Genomic DNA, 21,098 nt, shown 5'->3' with positions numbered 1-21,098 from the left:
TCCCATGGCCAGAGGGGGCTCAGGGTCTCCCTGGAGATAACGGGATACTGGAACCCCCGTTGGTCATATTCTCTCAGCCCAGTTCTCTGAAGGTCAGAAAGACCCTGGCACTAGATCCCAGTGCGGGTCACTGACACAGTCTGCGCTGGACCCAGGGAGCATGACTCCCAGCCCAGGGACCTCCACCTGCCCCTGGCACAGCTCCTCCACTGACGGCCAGCAGGTCCAGATCTCAGACACCCTGGACAAGCCCCAGGTGAGCTCCTCCCCCGACTCCTGGGCAGAGCTGGGCCCCTGGAAGGCGACATCAAGGACACTGGCATTTCCTGCTCTGACGGGCTTCCCCACTGGCTTCCCTCTGCACCAGGAATAAGCAGGCTGATTGTCTCCGGGCAGCATCAGGGTGTGATTTCCATGTGCCCTCAGGAATCCCCTCCCAGGGGACAGGCAGGAATGTGGTGGCATGTCAGGTGTGTGGGGAGAATGTCAGGCCCGCATATGTCACTGAGGAGAAGGGGCTGGGGCTCCCCATTGCCAGCGGGGCCACCCTGTGCTTGCTGACCGGGTAGGTTGCTCTTTTGCTCAGCCTGCCCGGTAGAGAGTTTCTCGCTGATCTCTGCTACCTACAACAGTGCCTTAGGCGATTGCTAACTAATGGGTGGTCAGGCCAGATCCCTTCTCTGCTTAAAACTTTCTGCAGCAGCAGCAGCATCGACAGCGAACAGAAACCACTAAAGCTCCTGTAACTAGCAGCGCTTTAGTCCATGGTAGGCGGAGCCCTGGTGACGCAGTGGTTAAGAGATCGGCTGCTAGTTGGAATCGCGGTGCGACCGAGTAGCTGGTGGGACCTCGCAGGGTGTTTCACTCACCCTTTCTCTGCCTTGCTTGTTTGAGCTTCAGCAGAATTCGAAATGGCTGGCAGTAAGGCTGGGAAGTTCTCCGGAACGGCCACGACAAAGGCGGTTTCCTGCTCGCAGAGAGCTGGCTTGCAGTATTTATCGGTATTTATCGACACCTGAAATCTAGGACGACCAACCTTGGACGTGTGGGCGCTGACTACCGCTGCGCACAGCGCAGCCATCCTGGAGTACCTCACCGCAGAGGTACCTGAACTGGCAGGAAATACATCAAAAGACTTAAAGGTGAAGCATTACCCCTCCTCACCTGCAACTTGCTATTCGAGGAGATGAAGAATCGGACTTTCTTATCAAGGCTACATTTGCTGGTGGTGGTGTCATTCCCCACATCCACAAATCTCTGACTGGGAAGAAAAGACAACAGAAGACTGTCTAAAGGATGCCTGGATTCCTTATTATGTCGGGACCCTAAATACTCTAACAGCTGTCCAGTGTCGGGGATTCCAGTGGACTGTACCTGTGAAAAACACAATTTTGCATTTTTGTGATTCTGTTTTAGCAAGTTGGAAGTTTAATTAGCTTTCCAACCAACCAGATTTCTGCATTCGAGTCTTAACCATATTTAAGTGTTACTGGGCTTCAAAGAAGCTATTGGTTCTGAAGTAGTGGTTTTGATTGAGTTGACTGTTTTTAAAAAAGAAAACTTCGGATTTTAATTGTGATGGAGAAGTTATAGCAACAAACATTTGGTTTTGGACAGACATTATTTCCACTCTGGTGGATAGGCTCAATATAGGTCATATCCCAAACTTAAAAAACAAGAAAAAGAGATTGGCTGCTAACCAAAAGACTGGCAGTTTGAATCCACCAGCCGCTCCTTGGAAACTCTACGGGGCAATTCTACTGTGTCCTGTAGGGTCGCTATGAGTCGGAATCGACTTTACAGCAACGGGTTTGGTGTTTTCGTTTAGGAGGACTGACAAACGCTCTGGCAGGGCTGGGTGTGCCAGCTCCATGGTGACATTTCTAGATATACCCAGGAACAACACTGCTGGACTGGGAAACATTCATTGTTTTAGTTAAAATAATACAATTGGAATCTATCCAGCAAAAACATAGAGAATCTACCTGATAGGTGAGTCATGCCACCTTCCCATTTGGGTCACCACTATCACTCGTTGCTATCAAGTCAATGTCAACTCATAGTGACCCTATAGGACACAGGAGAACTGCTCCATAGGGTTTCCAAGGAGCAGCTGATGGGTTCAAACTGCCAACCTTTTGGTTAGCAGCCGAACGCTTAACCACTGCACCACCAAGGCTCCATCCCATTTGGGTGGGGAACCACAATTAAGTACCAAATGTAGGTAGAGGACGCAGCACGTGTGGATGTGGGGTGACTTAGCATCCCTATCTCAAGGATAGATACTGAAGGTGATCACATTACGTGCAGAGCCAGATGATCCCCACTATCACCATCTCCTGAACGAGCAGCAGGTCTGTACAGAGAGACTCCAGCTCCCTCTTCACGGAGGGACATCCCACTGCCGTAGAGCCTTTTCCCACTGAGAGCGACCCTATAGGATAGAGTAGAACTGCCCCATAGTGTTTCCAAGGCTGTAAATCTTTACGGAAGCAGACTGCCACATCTTTCTCCCATGGAGTGGCTGGTGGGTTTGAACCGCTGAACCTTTTAGTTAGCAGCTGAGCGCTTTAACCACTGTGCCACCAGGGTTCCTTACTGCTCTGCTAAAACCAAAACACCAAACCCTCTGCCATAAAGTCAATTTCAACTCATAGCGACCCTGTAGGACAGAGTAGAACTACCCCATAGAGTTTGCAAGGAGTGCTGGTGGATTTGAACTGCTGACCCTTTGGTTAGCAACCATAGCACTTAACCACTACACCACCAGGCTTTCTTCCTCCCACAAGGAGATACAATTAGGAGGGAACAGTAATGTAAGAGAACATAGGCAGAGAACTGCCTCTTAGATTTCAGGAAAAATCCTCTGGAGCCTTTAGGTAAGCTTGGATGTTTATTAACTTTAGTCCTATGACTGTAATTTCGGCATATTCCTCTTACAATCCCATGCATATATTATATTTTATGAGAGAGTACACAACCAATCCATGTTATTGTGAGACCTCGATAACTTTAAAAGGACTAGAAATTCAGGAAGTTACACTCATAAAGTGGAACCCTGGTAGTGCAGCAAAGAGCTCAGCTGTGAACCAAAAGGCTGGCACTTCAAATCCACCAGCTGCTCCTCTGAAACCCTATTGAGCAGTTCTACTCTGTCCTATAGGGTCGCTATGAGTTGAAATCAACTCAATGGCAACGGGGCTTTCTTTTTTTTTGAACACTCATAAAAGTTGCATCTGGCCAGAAAATGAATGGCAGGAGTAGTGTGATCCTTGTCTCTCACAAGATGTGATACTGGGGGAAGGGAGGAGATGTAGACATACCAGAAAAAGCAAGAGAAACAGAGACAAGGGCTGATGGTCAGAAGACGCCCTGCCCTGTGACATCTACACTGACTTAGCAGCCTGGGTATCAATAAACCAGGATTAAGAAAATACCATTAGAGAGTACAGTATTGCAATCTGGACAAGAAAAGAAGACAGAGCATAACTAAGTTTCTAGAACTTGATTTAACAACTGGATTCAAGGATTTCTCATAGCAGGAGAGAGGAGGGCATCACAGAGAACTTCATGAGCACATTGAAGACTGAAGAACAGGTGATACAGCTATTTTGGACAAGGTAGTCACAACTGACTTATGTCCCCAATGGGTTACACAGCAATACCTTTTGGGCCATAACAGGAAAATAAAAGCCAGACTATTTCATTTTATTTTTATAACATGGAGAACTACTTGGACACTATCGAGCAGCATTTTTTACTAAACAAACTATTCTTCCAGAAGAACTAAATAAATGGAAATATATCCCATATCCATGGATTGCAATATTTAATACTACTAAGATGGCAATACTCCCCCAAAGTTGATCTACTCATTCAATGTAAACCCAATCAAAACACAGCTACCGTGTTGGCAGAAATCGACAACCTGATCTTAAAATCCATAAGGAAATACAAGGGATCCAGAAGAGCCAACACAATCTTGAAAAAGAAGAACAAAGTTGGAGGACTCACATTTTCTGACTTCAAAACTTACTCCAAACCTGCAGTAATTAAGACAGTGGGGTACTGGCATAAGGATAAACATACAGACATTGGAACAGAATTGAGAGGTCAGCTATAAACCCTCATATTTATGTTTATTGAATTTTGACACAGGTGCCAAGACAATACAGTGAGAGACAGAATAGTTTTCATAACAAATAGTGCTGAGAACTCTGGATCTCCATATGCAAAAGAATGAAGTTAGACCCATACCTCACATCATATTAAAATTTTACTCAAAATGGGTCATAGAACTAAACGTGAGAGCTAGAAGTATAAAACTCTTAGAAGAAAACACTGGAATAAAACATCAGAATAAAGCTGGAGTTGGGCAACGTTTTCTTAGATAACACCAAATGGACAAAAGAAAATAATACATACATTGTACTTCAACAAAATTTTTTAAAAATTGCATTTCAAAGACAGCTCACCATATCTGAGAAAATATTTTCAAATCATACACCTAATAAGGGAATTGTATCCAGAATATAATAGCTCAGAATATAACTCAAAAATAAAAACCCAAATAACCCAATTTTAAAACAGGTAAAGGATTTAAAGCCTTTATCCCAAGGAAGATAAACAAATGGCCAAGAAGCTCATGGAAGATGCTCAGCGTCTTTCTCATTTGTGAAACGCAGATCAAAACTACAGTGAAATACCATTTCATATCCACTTGTAGCCAAATATTCTCAGCAACATTATTCATAAAAGCCCATAAGTGGACATCTCAAATGTCTATCAGCTGATGAATGGACAAACAAAACATGGTATATCTGTACAATGGAATATTACAGACAATTTTAAAAAAATACCAATTGATGCTATTATATGGATTAAAAAAAAAAAAAAAAACACACCAATGTGTCCCTGGGTGGATTCAAACCGCCAACCTTTTGGTTAGTAGCTGATGGCTTAACCAAAAGTAGCACTACCCAGGGACTCCAGAAGAGTACCAAACCAGGAACAAAAAAAAAAAAAAAACAAACCCATCGCCATCGAGTCGATTCCAGCTCATAGCAACCCGATAGGACAGAGTAGAACTGCCCCATAGGGTTTCCAAAGAGTGACTGGTGGATTCAAACTGCCGACCTTTTGGTTAGCAGCCATAGCTCTTAACCACTTAGACTTTGAAAACGTGACTCTGAGTGAAAGAAACCAGGACCAAAGATCACATATTGTATGATTCCACTTATATAAGATGTCCAGAAGGCAGATACGTAGAAAGAGAAGGTAGATTAGTGTTCGTCAAGGGAGGGGGGAGGGGAGAATTGGGAGTGATTTTTGGAGTCATGGAAATTTTCTGGAATTATATAGTGCTGATGGTTGTACAACACTGTAAGCATATTTTTAAAACCACTGAAATGTACACATTAAAATGGTTAAAATGCAAAACTCTGTCTTATATGAATTTTATCTCAATGAAAAAAAAAATTAAACTAGGCAGAAAAAATAAAAAAGCCCTAGATGGCGCTGTGTCATCCGAGTTTCTTGAGGTCAGACACACACCTTCACCTCAGGTGCCCTAAAGCAAAAACTGAATCGTCGTAAGCTCACAGGCACATTTTAAAAAACTGGGTTCCTACTGTATGTACAGTTTTGTAACTTAGTTCCTTTTACTTTAACATTATGTTGTGAATATCTTTCATGTCATTAAAAAGATTTTGAAAATTTTTAAAAATTGGTTAACTAAATCTTGTTGCATTCGGACCCTGCAATAATCCTCAGCCATTAGAAAATCTGAGATGGCTCTATAGACCCTTATACAGAAATATTTCCAAACGATTATGTCAAAAAGACAAAACCCTGACAGGTATTTTTCTGTATAAGTTGAAACGAGCAACAATTTTAATTTCAACAAGCTCTTGCACAATGCTTACTATACTCCAGGCACTGTTCCAGAACTGTTACAAATATTAATTCGTTTTGTCTGGATTTCCGCACCATTTTACAAATGAGGAAACTGAGTCATGAAAATAGCTCATTCAGGTGGCACACTGAGTGGCAGAGTCAGGAGGGAAGCTGGGGGCTACAGTGCCTAGTTCCTGCTCCCCCTGCACCAGCTGCCTCCTACCGCAGACACGCAGGTGTGCTCATACGTGCAGAGAAGCCTCTGGAAGATCAACCAGAAACCACAGAGTGTGCAGTCCCTGAGGGGAGGAAGACAAGGGCTGAGGACGGGGAGGACCTTTGCTTTTCATTGCTGTTTAAAATTGAAAAATGCACTTATCATAAACATAACATAAAACAATGGAAAACTTCAGCTCTGCCAAAATGAAAAAAATGTAAGCATAAAAAAATCAAAGGTTAAAAATAAAGCATTAAATACTATTATAAAAGAAAAATAAACGAACCATTAGGATAAAAATTGTGAAAAAAAAACTCCCATAATATATGAACAATGCGAGTAATCAAATGACACCGTGACAAAACCTCTATAAACTCATATCCAATGCAAGATTTTTAATATTAAATGTTTTCAACGAAAACTTTGTATGAAGATGTTTTAAATGTTTTTGAAAGGTTTTAAAAATCATCTACTGTACAAAAGTAGGAACATGAAGATAAATGGCGAGAAGCATCTATGTTTTCATAATTTAAAAGTCCTTTGAACTTTTTGAAACCAATAGTTCCAACATACATCCTACACAAACCCGTGCAACTATACACACATTCCTATTTAAAAGCAAACGCTCCCCCCCCAAATATGACAGCCCCCAAATGCTACTTTATAACTCGCTTTATTCTCTAACACGGACCATGCAACGTCGCTGTTTGAGCGCGTCCCCGCCCGACCTGCCGCAACAGGCGTCGCCGCCTCCTTTGCGCCTCATTGAGGACCTTTCCAAATGTCCGTTTTCACTCAAAACCACAGTGGAAACACGGTCCGCGCTCCTGGACTCATCCCAGGACGATGCACACGGAGGGAAGCCGGGTCACAGAGGGTCTGCTCGGCAACGCCTGAGGCCAAACTTCTCAAAACAGGGACCGGGTTCGGGGGGGGGGGAGTGTGGGGGCGGAGGCGAGACCGGAGGAGTCAGTTGGGGCAGGGCGGCTCAGAGCCAGACGCAGAGCACAGCGTCGTCTGGAATAAGATTGTGAAAGACACACAGACCCTCCACCAACTAGTGCAGTCCCCACACTTGGACATGTATTGACCCCCGAAGCCCGCTGGGATGGTACCGAAGGCCCCTCACAGCCCCCCACCTGCATGCCCACTTCCACAGACTACAGCTCAGACCATCACGCGGCCGACAGGGCCGACACAGACGCCGGCTGAAGGCTGGCAGGAATACATGAACCCGCTGGACACCTCGTTGAGACCGCACAGGGGCTGCTGCCCCTCCACCCGCTCAACTCCCGCGGGGGTACTGCGTGGGGGCGGGCCCCGGTGGCCTCGCATCCCCGTCGGGCCCCGCCCCTCCTGGTGCTGGGGGGGGGGGTGTCTCCAGGTGTGAAGCCCCTTTCTGTTGCTGGGGGGTCTCCAGGTGTGAGGCCTCGCCCTTCCTGGTGCTGGGAGGGGTCTCCAGATGTGAAGCCAGGCCCCTCCCGGTTGGAGGGGTCTCCAGGTGTGAGGCTCTGCCCCCCCCCCCCACCCCGGGAAGGCAAGCTGCGTGGGAGGGTTTGTACGATTTATAAATAAACAGATTTGCCCTTGGGACCCCTCGGCTTATGACTGAAGGGTTGGGGTGGAGTGCGGAGAAATGAGGATTTGGGGTTGGGGTGTAAGCAGGGCCTGTGTGTACTTCTGTGTGTGTCTGGGAGGCAGACGGGTTCAGGCTCTCCAAAGCAATGAAAGGGGTGGCCTGACGCGTGGTAGTGAGCAGCCCGTCCACAAAGGGGTCTAAGCAGAGATCCTGCGCTGGGACCAGCGTGGCTGCGCTGGACGGGAGGGGGCCGTGCAGCCTGGCGCCTCGCCCCGAGGACCCCGAGCTGCTGTCCCGGACGCCGGGCCGACTCGGTGCCGATTCCTGGGCTCTGACCTGAGACCTCTGGGTTCTGAGCTGTGCTGTCGCTTCCGAGCTGGGATCTCCGGGGTCTTGGTTCAGGGTCGGGGCCTCTGGGTTCCAAGCACCTTGGAGGACAGTGTGGGGGGGGAGGGGGCAGGGCTACGGTCTCGTGGGCGGGAGAGAGGGAGGGGAGGCACGTGGCGGCGCCAGGAGGAACCCAGTTTGAGCTGCATGTTTATTGGAGGAGGAGACGGTGGGTGGGGTTTCAGGCTGTGCCGGGAGCGGAGCCGCGGAGGGGGGAGCCGGGAGGCGGGGCCTCACTCGCGGTAGTGCGGCCATTTCCGGAGGAGGGCGTAGAGTTGGTCGCCTGGGGAGAGCGTCTGCTGCACGTCCCGGTGTCCTTTGACCTCGTAGTTGCGGGTCAGGGCGCCCAGCTCCACGCCGCAGCTCAGCAGATTCTGGGCCGCCCTGATGGCCCGGGCCGGGGCACCCGCTCTGGGGGAGGCAAAGGCAGGGGTGAGGCTGGGGCTTCCAGGTAGGGCAGAGGCCGTGTGTGGGGGAGGGAGGGGGGAGGAATGGTTCGATTCAGGGCCCAGATCCGGGCTCTGTCACTCCCTAGCAGTGACTTACCCTCTCTGTACCTCAGTTTCCTCATCCGCGCCTGGCACAGAATAAGCCCCCAGCGAATGGCATAATGGTTATTGCTCATTCTCCCTCCTCTGCCGCAGACCTCTGGGTCCCATCCAAAATAATAGCTGACATTTAACAAGCACTTCTTATGTGCCAAGGCCTGGATTAATAGCTTCTCTATAGATTAATCTTCACCCCAACCCTATGGCTGGAAATGACGCCCACTATCCAAAGGAGGAAAGGAGGCTCAGGAAAAGGTCGCAGAGCTTGTAGGTGGCAGAGCCTCTCCACCACCACCCCCGGCTGCCGCCACCCCCCCGCCCCAGCCTCAGGCCCCGTGGCAGCCCGCTGCCCTGCCCCAGTCACTCACCCATGTAGTTGCCCATGAAGCTGATGCCAATGGATATGGGGTTCCAGGTGGCTCCTGTGTGGGCGCCGTTGGTTTCCCAGCCACGGCCCTTCAATCAGGAAGCTGCGGGGGCAGGGAGAGGGCAATTGATGAGTCAGGGAGGGCTTCCTGGGGGAGGATTCCATCCCCCTCCTCCATTCATCCCCCTGTTCATGCCACTCACACAATTTCCTCCACACCCATCCCCCTTCTCATCCTCTTATTTCCATCCTACTAATAATGGCAGTGGCCATTTGAGTCCCTACATGTGCCAGGCACAGCTCTACATGCACCTTATTTCATCCCACGGTCACTGTGGCCCCCATTTATGGACAGAGAACCAGAGAAGTGAAGCCACCTGCCCAGGGTCACACAGCCAGGCCGGGGCAGAGCCAGAACTTGACTCCTACCCACAAGGTCTTATTCTGTGCTCTTTCCTGCCTCCGGGAGGATTTGTCGAGCTCTGGTTTTGCTGAATCTTCACACAGCTGCCCTCTAAGGTAAGTACTGTTGTTATCCCCATTTTAAGCTGAGGAAGCAGAGACTCAGAAAACGAGGTGACTCATCTAAGGTCAAATCACCCAGAACTCTCCACTGAGAAGCTCTGCCCCCGCCCTGGCCTGCTTCCTGGCCTCTGGGTCCACCTGGGCGATGGGATCAGGGGCTCAAGGGTTAGGGTCACAATCAGACACAGATGTTGGAGCCCCAGCACCTGCCTCCTTGAAGTTTCTAATCCTGGCAGCTGACCCTTAAGGCTCCCTCATTCCCCACGTCTTGACTGAGTGAGCCTGACTTGGCACTTTGGAATTAACGAGGCGGCCACCATCTTGGAGCGGCGGGACCTTTGGCTCAGCCCTCTGACTCATAGGGTCCCTGCGGATGCACAGGATGTTGGAACTCCTGAATCTCAGGTCCTGAATCTGCCACTTAGGAGGCCAGAATCCCAGAATCTGGCTCAAAGGAGACTAGAAAGACCAGAGGGATGCTGGCTGGGATTGCCCGCCCTGGTGCACCGCATGTATTCGTTAGATGGCTACATCTAATTTAAATGTCAACCATCACCACCAGGTGGGTTCAGCTAGGAGCCCCATTTTACAGGGGAAGGAACTGAGGCTGAGAGAGAACGTGACATGACAAGGAAGGGGGATCCAGAACGTTTGAGTCAGACTCTGAATCCTGAAATCTGAGAAACAGACCTCTGTCTGCTTTCCTGTGAGGTGATTTAGACCAGAGGCTGCGGAGCCAGGCTCTGTCCTCATTACATCATGCAAACACTTAGAACCGGACTCTTGGAAACAAAACCCTGAAACTGGAGACTTTGGAGGATAAAACCTTTTTTTTTAAATTTTGTTGTTGAGAATACACACAGCAAAACATATACCAATTCAGCAGTTTCTACACGTACAAATCAGTGACGCTGATTACATTCTTCAAGTTGTACAACTGTTCTCACGCTCCTTTTCCAAGCTGTTCCTCCCCCACTGACATAAATTCACTGCCCCCTAAGCTTCCTAGGTAACCTTTCGAGCTGCTGGTGTCAATTTGATCCCATATAGATGGTTCTTGACTTTAAACCACACAGTATCCCCTTGTTTTGTTCGAACAGCTGCCTCTTGATCTATGTACAGGTTCCCCATGAGCACAATTAAGTGTTCTGGAATTCCCTTTCTTCTCAGTATTATTCATAATTTGTTAAGATCCACCCAGCTGAATGCCTTTGCATAGTCAATAAAACACAGGTAAACATCTTTCTGGTATTCTCTGCTTAATTGTGCTCATGAGAAACCTGTACACAGATCAAGAGGCAGTCGTTCAAGCAGAACAAGGGGTTACGGTGTGGTTTCAAGTCAGGGAAGTTGTGCGTCAGGGATGTATCCTTTCACCATACTTATGCAGTCTGTATGCTGAGCAAATAATCCGAGAAGCTGGACTATATGAAGAAGGACAGGGCATTAGGATTGGAGGAAGACTCATTAACAACCTGCGTTATGCAGATGACACAACCTTGCTGAAAGCAAAGAGGACTTGAAGCACTTACTGATGAAGATCAAAGACTGCAGCCTTCAGAATGAATTACACCTCAATATGAAGAAAACGAAAATCCTCACAACTGGACCAATAAGCAACATTATGATAAACGGAGAAAAGATTGAGGTTGTCAAGGACTTCATTTTACTTGGATCCACAATCAACACCCATGGAAGCAGCAGTCAAGACATCAGATGACACATTGCATTGGGCAAATCTGCTGCAAAAGACCTCTTTAAAGTGATAAAAAGCAAAGATGTCACTTTAAGGACTAAGGTGAACCTGACCCAAGCCATGGTGTTTTCAGTTGCCTCGTACGCATGGGAAAGCTAGACAGTGAATAAGGAAGACCAAAGAATTGATGCCTTTGAATTATGGTGGTGGCAAAGAGTATTGCCTATGCCATGGACTCCCAAAAGAACAAACAAATCTGTCTTGGAAGAAGTACAGCCAGAATGCTCCTCAGAAGCAAGGATGGTGAGATTTCTTCTCATATACTTTGAACATGTTATCAGGAGGGATCAGTCCCTGGAGAAGGACATCATACTTGGTAAAGTAGATGGTCAGCGAAAAAGAGGAAGCCCCTCAATGAGATGGATTGACACAGTGGCTGCAACAATGGTCTCAAGCATGGATGGCGCAGGACCGGGCAGTGTTTCGTTCTGTTGTACATAGGGTGGCTGTGAGTCAGACCAACTCAATGGAACCTAACAGCAACAACATAGATAGTTCTTAAAAGGGCATAATGCTCAAGGCAGACTAGTTAAGCTAAACTATTGTTATATTTTAAGATGACGGGATATTTTTGGTTTAAGGTTTAAAGATTATCTCAGGGCAGTAGTTTCAAGGGTTCATCCAGCCTCCATGGCTCGAGAAAGTCTGGAGTCCATGAGAGTTTGAAATTCTTTTCTACATTTTCTGCCTTTTGATCAAGAATTTTCTATAGAATCTTTGATCAAAATATTCAGTAAGGGTAGCCAGGTACCATCCAGTTTTCTGGTCTCATGGCAAAGGAGGCAGTAGTTCAGGAGGCAATTAGCCACATATTCCATTTCCTCCTCCTATTCCTGACTCTCCTTCTTCCTCTGTTGCTCTAGGTGAATAGAGGGTGCGTTGGATGGCTTTGCTTGCAAGCTTTTAAGATCCCAGGATTACCCAACAAACTAGGAGGTAAACAGAAGCACTAAACATGTTATTAGCCCAGTTAACTGGGATATCGCATGAAACCATGACCCTAAACCTCCAAACCAAGGAACCAAATCCCATGAGGTATTTGGTTGTGCATAAGCAGCCTCAGTAGCTACTCTTTTTTTTTGGGGGGGGGGCATTGTTGTAAATATGTCTGTCTTAGTCATCTAGTGCTGCTCTAACAGAAATACCACAAGTGGATGGCTTTAACAAAGAGAAATTTATTTTGTCACAGTCTAGTAGACTACAAGTCCAAATTCAGGCTGTCAGCTCCAGGGGAAAGCTTTCTCTGTCAGCCCTGGAGGAAGGTCCATGTCATCAGTCTTCCCTTGGTCTGGGAGTTTCTCTGTGCAGGAACCTCAGGTCCAAACGACGCGCTCTGCTCCTGGCACTGCTTTCTTGGTGGTATGAGGTTCCCATGTCTCCTACTCACTTCTCTCTTTTTTATCTCAAAAGACATTGGCTTAAGACACTACCTAATCTTATAGAGCTCATCAATATAACTGCCACTAATCCATCTTATTACATCATAGTGTTAGAGTTTACAACACATAGGGAAATCACATCAGATGATAAAATGGTAAACAAGCATACAATACTGGGAATCATGACCTAGCCAAGTTGACGTATTTTGGGGGGACACAATTCAATCTATGACAATGTCTGTCACGCAACTTTTGCCGATTCAACTTTTTACAGGTGTACGACTTACTGACAACCCTTACGATAACTGGCTCTGCAATCCTACCCTTAATCAGTGTGATTTTCCCATCACTGTAAACCAAAACATAGTACTCCGTAAGCAATACCTTCCCTTTCCCCCTCCCTCCTGGCCCTAGTAACCACTAAGAAAATTTGGTCTCTACCTATTCTTGTCTTTTTATATAAGTGAGGTATACAATATTTGTCCTTTTGTAACCGATTTATTTCCCTCAGCATAATGCCTCCAAGCTCCATTCATATTGTAGCATGTATCAAGACTTCATTTCTCCAACTGTCTGTGAAAGATAAAATCTTGAGTGGGAAGAGCTGTGGATACACTTGGAGGCGTCTGAACTTCTCCAAGATGGGTTTTCAGATTCCCGGGTTCCAGCTTAGTCCTACTGAAGCAGTGTCTAGAGGTGGGGCCTGGGAACCTGCATTTTAAATAAGCGCTCCCCGTGAATCTCATGTTCAGCCAAGTCAGGGAGCCTGTAGTATTCCAGCTTCCCCTCCCACTGTGCAAACCCTTGTGCAGGACCCCAGCCTATGGCATCAAAAGGGAAGCTGGTGGGCGTGGCCCCCAGAGGCAGGTGTAACCACAGCCCACCCCCGTTTGGGCTCTCACCTGCCTTCAGTGTTCTCCCCGCCTGACCGCCAGAGGGCGCCTGTGAAAACTTAAGTCAGCTCACCCTCTCAAGAGTCAAAGCCAAAGTCCTCCCCATGGCTCACAAGACCCTGCACCATTTGGTCCCTACCAACCTCTTCCTCCTCATCATACCACTCCTGCCAGCTACGCTCAGCCATACTCACCCCTGCCCCTCAGACACAACCAGCCCACTCTGGCCTCATAGTCTCTGCACTGGCTGTAAGCCAGAAAACACCAGACCAGTTGCTGGCAAGTCGACTCCAACTCATGACGACCCCACGTGTATCTGAGTAGAACTGCTTCATAGAGTTTTCAAGGCTGTGACTTTTCGGAAGCAGATCACCAGGCCTTTCTTCTGAGGCACCTCTGGGTGGGTTCGAACCACCAACCTTAAAGTTAGTAGTCGAGCCATGAACTGTTCGTGACATCCTGAGACTCCTGCTTGTGCCTGCTTTGCCCCTTGCTTACAACACTCTTCCCTCAGCTCCCAGAGCCAACTCAAAGCCACCCTCTCAGGGGGGCCTTCCCTCACCTCACCCTTCAAGAGGAGCCTGTGTGCGTCCCGTTCTCACTTCTCAGGTCACCATCACGTCACCCTGCTCCTTTTTTCCATCATGGCTTATCATATCTGAATCCATCTTGTTAACTTTGCTTGTTTCTCACCGGTTTTTCCCTACTAGGGCTAGATTCACACCGTCCAAGGCTATGTCCCCACCCCAGTGTCCAGCATGGGGCCTGTACACAACAGGTGCTTAGTAGCAACAAGTCCTGTATTTGGGGCCTCCTACTATATGCTAGAGTGCCTGGGTGGTGCAAACAGTTAAGTACTCAACTGCTAACTGAAAGGTGAGAGGTTCAAGTCCACCCAGAGGGGCTTTGGAAGAAAGTCCTGGTGCTCTACTTCCCAAAAAACATCAGCCATTGAAAACCCTATGGAGCACAGTTCTACTCTGACACATGGGGTCACTGTGAGCTGAAGTCACCTTGACGAAAACTGGTTGTGGTACTGTATGTCAGGCGGTGTCTAAGTGCTTTGCATGAACCGACCCATTTAATGACCAGGTAGGCCACCATCCTAGGGACTTTGCATAGGAGGGAGCTGAAGCTGAGAGAGGGTGAGTGACCTGTCAGGTCTCAGCTAGCAATCAGCTGAGCTGGGGCTGGAGCCCGGCCCACACTTAATCAGCCTGGTTTTCTGCCTCCTGACAAAGGCGTCAGGGGACACCTTTGAGCATCTTAGGCGAAACCTGCTCCTTCCATGCACACCTGTGTTCATTGCAGCATTATTCACAATAGCAAAAAAAATAGATACAACCTGAGTGCCCATCAAGGGATGAATGGAAAAGCAAAATGTGGTACGTACATACAATGGTGTAAAAATGGCATGGCAGGGGGCGTCTGATCGCCTCTAAATTCACAAGGGGGAAGGAGAATCAAGATCAACAGCCCAGGGCTGATTCCTGTGAGGTGGAGGTCAGACATTCCTTCTCTCTCTACCATCTTTACCAATTTTGACACCAACCGTCCCTCCCACGGCACTCTCCACTTCTCTGTTGGGTTCGATAATCTGTTGCAATGGCCACACAGAGCTCACCGACAATACTCATGATTATGGGGTTTATTAGGGAATTAACAGGTTACAATTCAGGATCGGAAACAACTCAGGATATAGTTCTTCAATCAAGACGGCCTCTTCTCAGATGTGTCTGCAGGCAGGCCTGTCTCTGGCCATTGGCCTTTTGGCTACTTGGCCTGGCCTCTGCCCTGGTCGGGCAAGTGTTACAAAGCTCTTTAGCTCTGCCAGTAAGTGCCCAGAGGCACCCCACTCCACTAGTAAGCATCAACACAAAGGTGCTCTGCTCTCTTGCTCTGCTCCATGGGTTGGCAAGCCTAGCTCTGCTAAGCACCTGGAGGCACCATACTCTGCCAGCAAACCTCAACCTGAAGGCGCTCAGCTCTCTCATTCCATAGGCTGGCACACGTGTCTCCTGGGTCTGCTGCCTTTGCTGCTGCTTCTTGCTGTCTTTCACTGTCTTCAGTGTTACAGCTCACTCTGTCTCCTGAGTCTAGAAGGCTCCTAGCGCAGGGACCCTGGGTCCAAAGGATGTGTTCCACTTTTGGCTCTTCTTTTTTCATTCAGTGAGGTCCCCCCTCAGCTTTTGAATTGGCTCTCTTTTAAGCCTAGCAGGTTGGTAAAACTGACCAATCCTTCATTAGAGTTCCATACATCTTATTTGCATGATCCCACCACCACAAGGTGCCATGCACCTTATTTACATTATTAGCAAGCTATCCAGTTCCCTTGGTGGGCCACAAGCACCTCATTTGTATAGTCCCACCCAGTGCATTTGGTGGGAGTAACAAAAACTATGGCTAGAAGGGCCATATTAAGTATATAATTCAATGTACTGCAAATGGAATACAACACAACCATAAAGAACAATGATGAGTCCGTGAAACGTATGACATGGGTGGACCTGGAGGATGTAATGCTAAGTGAAATAAATCAATCACATAAGGACAAAATTGTATGATGCCACTTTTATAAGAATATAAGAATAGATATACATAAAGAGACCAGTGTTCACTAGTGGTTCCCATAGAAGGGTTGGAGGGGAGGGGGAATCACACTCTAGATCATAGCTATGTGTTATTTTGGGTGAGGGGAAAAGTGGCACCGAATGTGGGTGCAGTGAGCACAGCTTGGCCAAAGTAAATGATGTCGCTGAGAAGCACTCAAGAGAATAGGATACTTGAACTAAAGAATTTGACATAATTTTGCAACAGCAACAGTGACCAAAAACAAGTGTATGGTCACATATGTATGTGTATAGGCATATAGATATATAGGTAGGTACAGGTGTACACACGTGTGCACAGATAGAAATATCTATATATACGTGTAAGTACAGATACGTGTGTGCAGGCACATATATTCGTAGAAGACACAATTACAGATATTTCTCACACGTAACCAAACCCCTTGCAAGACTGGTTTTCTAGGTTTGAAGGCTTAGAACCTTAGTCTCATGGGACAACTCAGTCAATTGGCATAACTTCACCAAGTTCATGTATGCATCCTAGTGAAGTGAGTAGTGTCTGGGTTCTTAAAAGCTTGTGAGGGGCACCTAAGAGACAGTCATTGGTCTCTGCTTATTAGAAATGAAAGAGTAAGAAGGAAATCAAAGTCTCAGAGAAGAAACAAGTCTACAGGGCTAATAGCCTGCACGAACCATGGCCTCATCTATCATGAGACCAGAAAAACTAGTTGGTGCCTGGCTACCACTGCTGACCATTCTAACCAGGGACACAATAGATGGTCCTGGATAGAATCGAATAAAAATGAGAGGAGAAAAAAAGAAACGCAAATTCTTTTTTCTTCTTTCTTTTCTTTCTTTTTTTTTTTTTATTGTACTTTAGAGGAAGGTTTACAGAACAAATCACTTCTCATTAAACAGTACACATATTGTTTTACGACAATGGTTAACAACGCCATGACATGTCAACACTGTCCCTTCTCAACCTTGGATTCCCTATTACCAGCTTTCCTGTCCCCTCCTGCCTTCTAGTCCGTGTCCCTGGACTGTTGTGCCCCATTCGTCTCGTTTTGTTTTGTGGGGCTGTCTAATCTTTGGCTGAAGGGTGAACCTTGGGAGTGACTTCATTACTGAGCTGAAAGGGCGTCCTGGGGCCATACTCTCGGGGTTTCTCCAGTCTCTGTCAAAAACACAAATTCTTAAAAAAAAAAAAATGTCTAGACTTACTGTACCAGTTGAGCCAAGAGGCCTCTCTGTGATTTATCACCCTGAGATACTCTTTAAACATTGAATGGACACTATCCCCTGAGATCATGTTTTAGAAAATAACAGTGGCACACAAAATAAGGGATATTACCCGTACATACACTGCGCTGCTTAAAAGCGATCAGTATGAGACCAAAAGGTCAAAAATTACTGAAAAGCAAAGTTGAGACGCTAAGGGGGTAGGGAAACCAGAGCACTGGAAAGGGGACAACCAAAAACACAGAGAACGTTGATACGTTGTGACAAGTGTAAGTAATGTCAGTGAACAATTTGTATAGAAATTGTCAAAAGGGAGCTCAACTCACTACCTAAAACACAAAAACACACACTCAAAAAAATGTTTTTAAAGCAAGTAAACCCCTGCTCCTTCCTCTGGGGGACAAAGCTGGGACTTTAGGCCCTTGCCCACCTAGGGGGCCTTTGTACTGCCTGCATATTCCTCGTCTTTTGTGGCCACCCTGGGGAGAAACTAAGGTCTCTGGAGGTTGAATGAACTTCCCAGAGTGCCACTTTGGCGGCTCCAGAACCAGACCTAGACCCGGGTTCTGCTGCCCCCCAGACAGCACACCTTCCCCTGCGCCTGACGCCGCCCAGCCTGCGGCCCTTACCTGGGCCTGCGGCCTCCGCACTCACTTGTAGCCCACGCCGCACCACCCTTTCTCCCGCATGTGGTAATGCTGCACGTTCCGGGCCTGCTGCTGGCACAAGTCTGGAGTGTCGCAGGTGGTCCTCGCCGTGTGCGACACTGTCAGGCGCTGCCCGCACTCGGACGCCGTGGCCCCGTACTCGCTCCAGGTTTCCCCACCCTGAGCCGCCCCTAGGGCGAAGAGGGCGAGGAGGGTGCAGGTGAGCAGCGCACAGTGGCCGGACCTGACGGGCAGGGCGCACAGAGATGGTCAGGAGCGCGCGGCTGGCCTGACGGCCCTTATCTGCTGGGGTGGAGCGGCCGGCCGCGGGGGGTTGGGGGAGTGGAGGGAGAGTCTTGCTTCACACTCTGGCGGTGCTTCTGGATCAGATCACCCTGGTACCAGACTCAGCTTCCTTCTCTGGCAGGGCCAGAACAGGATGTGGTGGGGTCAGATCTGGGTGTGGGGGCAGGGAGGAGGCCACGAAAATGCCAGGGGGCAGCTCACCCACGGTGGGAATGGAGGGGAGGAGCGCCCAGGCCTCTCATCACTTTGCCCTGTGGTTTCTAGAAGCCCCAGGGCCTGGATTCCAGTCCCGGATTGTCCCTCCTTTCAGTGTGGCGTTGGACAATTACCAGGAACTTACCACAGAGACAGGCTCAGGGCGTTGGGACATCCCCTTCTCTTTCCTAGGGGAACTAAGGTGACAATGGCTCCCATTTTTAAACACTTCTGACAGGTCCAAGCCCATTGTCATTTAACCCTTGCGGCAAACTGAAGAGGTGAGGATTGGGAAGGCGATTTCACAGCTGGGAGAGGAGAAGTCACGCGCTGAGGTGGGGGAGGCAGTAAAGCCTGGTGGTCCAGAGCCAGGACTCAGAGCCAGGCTGCCTGTCTTTGAATCTGGCCACTTTGTCCTGTGTGAGCTCCTTTAAATGACTTAACTTTTTGTGCCTCAGTCTCCCCACCTGCATAATAGTAAAGCACCCAACTCACAGGGTTGATGTTTGGATTTAAGGGTTGACAAGGGTAGGGTCACGCAGTGCAACATCAGCACCTCTAGGACTCAAACTCAGGTCTGTCCTTGGTATTAAGCAACGTACTTTACAGGGATGCCACTAGCGGTGCCATTCTGCAGTGGAGGGAAACAGGTCAGGAGAGGGACAGCCACTTGCTCAGGGCCACCACGCGTGTTGGATCACCTATTGGGGTAGAGGGCTTTCCTGGGGCTTCTGCTCTGTGCAGCCCCCTTTCCCAATCCTTCCTAGAGCATCATGATGAACACAGAGCCCTAAGAGTCCCAGCTCAGGGAAGACTGGTTTGTTCTTCCTCTTTTCTTTCTACTTCAGTGGATTAAAGAAAATGACAAAAGTAACAAGTTGAATTGAGACAAAATGCTAATCCCCTGTGTCCCACCCCTCCAGCCCCACCCACCTGAGGTAACAAATGAGAACAGTGTGGTATGTTTGCTTCCACCATATTTTCTGCGATCATGTAGATCATGCTCATAATACCACGGAATGGTGCACCAGGCATCTCTAAGCAGTTTCCATAAACATCTCATCACATGCCCTCAACAAACTTGTGAGGTAGAAGTTATTATTCATCCCCCTTTACACTCGAGGAGACATCCCTCGTGTGTTATTGTTGGCGTATAGACCTGTCTAATCTTTGGCTGAAGGGTGAACCTCAGGAGTGACTTCAGTACTGAGGTAAAAGAGTGTCCGGGTCCATACTCTTGGGGTTTCTCCAGTCTCTGTCAGACCAGGAAGCCTCGTCTTTTTTTTTTTCTTTCTTTCTTTGTAAATTGGAATTTTGTTCTACGTTTTTCTCCTGCTCTGACCGAGACCCTCCGTTGTGATCTCTGCCAGAGCAGTTGATGGTGGTAACGGGGCACCATCTAGTCGTTCTGGGCTCAATCTGGTGGAAGGCTGTGGTAGCTGCGTGGAGCATTTATTAATTATAGATGTAGACTTTCTGGGTCAAATTAATTTGAAACGTTAATAGATATTACCAGATTGCTTTCCTCCAAAAGGCTGTTAACAATTCACATTTCCACCAGTAACGTATATGCGGACCCCCGGCCCTTTCCAAGAAGTGGGTGTTAAAGATTCCTTAAATTTATTGGTAGAAAGTGATATTTCATTGTAATTTTTATTGACTTTTTTTTTTACCATACAGGAGATTGAGTATTTTTCTATGCTTGCTGCCCATTTTGATTTGCTCATCACTTGCCTATTTATATCCATTGTCCTTTTTTTGCTGTTGGTTGGTTTGCCTTTTTGTTATTAATTTGCAAAATGAAAAAAAAAAAAAGAGTCCCATAACTGGTATTTTTGAGTTGTTGGGTACATACATTACAATATTTTGTGTGTCTCAGATATTTTTAAAAGCATTAAAGTAAAATGTACACATAGAAAAATGCACAAATCATAAGTGGAGAGCTCTATTAATTTTTACTAAGTGAATACACCAATGTATTCAGCACCCAGGTCAATACATAGAGCAACACTTTAAATTTTCATAGATATTGCCAAATATCATTCCGAAAGATTTTAGTGTTTATTTTCCCCAGCAATGTAGTCAGTTTTAAAATGCTTCACCAGTTCAAGGGATGGTATCTCATTATTGTTCCGTTTGCATTTCCCTGAGAATAGAGAGGTGATTTTTTGTTGGTTTTTTGCAAATTTATGGCTGATTGCATTTCTCTTCGGTTAACTGTCTGTCTCCTTTCACTATTTGCTGTTGCGCTGTTGTATGCTAGTGAGATTAACCCTGTGTCTGTCAAATGTGTTGAAAACCTTTCCCTCCTAATCCTGTTTTTAAAATCTATTTTTCTATTATCTTTTCTGTTTCCCGTATCGCCTTAAGAAAGTCCTTTCCACCTCAAGTTTATAAAACTTTTCTTCTATTAAAAATATTGTTATTTTACCATTCGATCCAGCCATCCCACTCCTAGGAATATATCCTAGAGAAATAAGAGTCGTCACTCAAATAGACATATGCACACCTGTGTTCATGGCAGCATTGTTCACAACAGCAAAACGATGGAAACAACCTAGATGCCCATCAACAGATGAATGGATAAACAAA

The 21,098-nt window shown here is 47.2% G+C and overlaps 1 protein-coding gene and 1 pseudogene across 1 annotated transcript in view; one reads left to right on the top strand and one right to left on the bottom strand.

Moving 5' to 3' along the window:
* Nucleotides 1–911: 911 nt before the first annotated feature.
* Nucleotides 912–1,293, top strand: LOC101359642 (histone H2A.Z pseudogene; annotated as a pseudogene).
* A 7,018-nt stretch (nt 1,294–8,311) lies between these two features.
* The window catches only part of LOC101343970 (peptidoglycan recognition protein 1-like), a 19,309-nt gene continuing 6,522 nt past the window's right edge, over nt 8,312–21,098 (bottom strand). The window contains exons 3-6 of the mRNA XM_023736192.1: nt 18,013–18,249; nt 11,588–11,624; nt 8,991–9,082; nt 8,312–8,489 (exon numbers count right to left, since the gene is read on the bottom strand). Of these exons, the coding sequence (XP_023591960.1) occupies nt 8,312–8,489; nt 8,991–9,082; nt 11,588–11,624; nt 18,013–18,249 (544 nt within the window). The remainder of the gene's footprint in view (nt 8,490–8,990; nt 9,083–11,587; nt 11,625–18,012; nt 18,250–21,098) is intronic.

Source organism: Trichechus manatus, unplaced genomic scaffold (assembly GCF_000243295.1).
Source record: "Trichechus manatus latirostris isolate Lorelei unplaced genomic scaffold, TriManLat1.0 scaffold00087, whole genome shotgun sequence".
NCBI classification, from domain to species: domain Eukaryota; kingdom Metazoa; phylum Chordata; class Mammalia; order Sirenia; family Trichechidae; genus Trichechus; species Trichechus manatus.
This window is presented reverse-complemented; position numbering and strand designations above follow the sequence as displayed.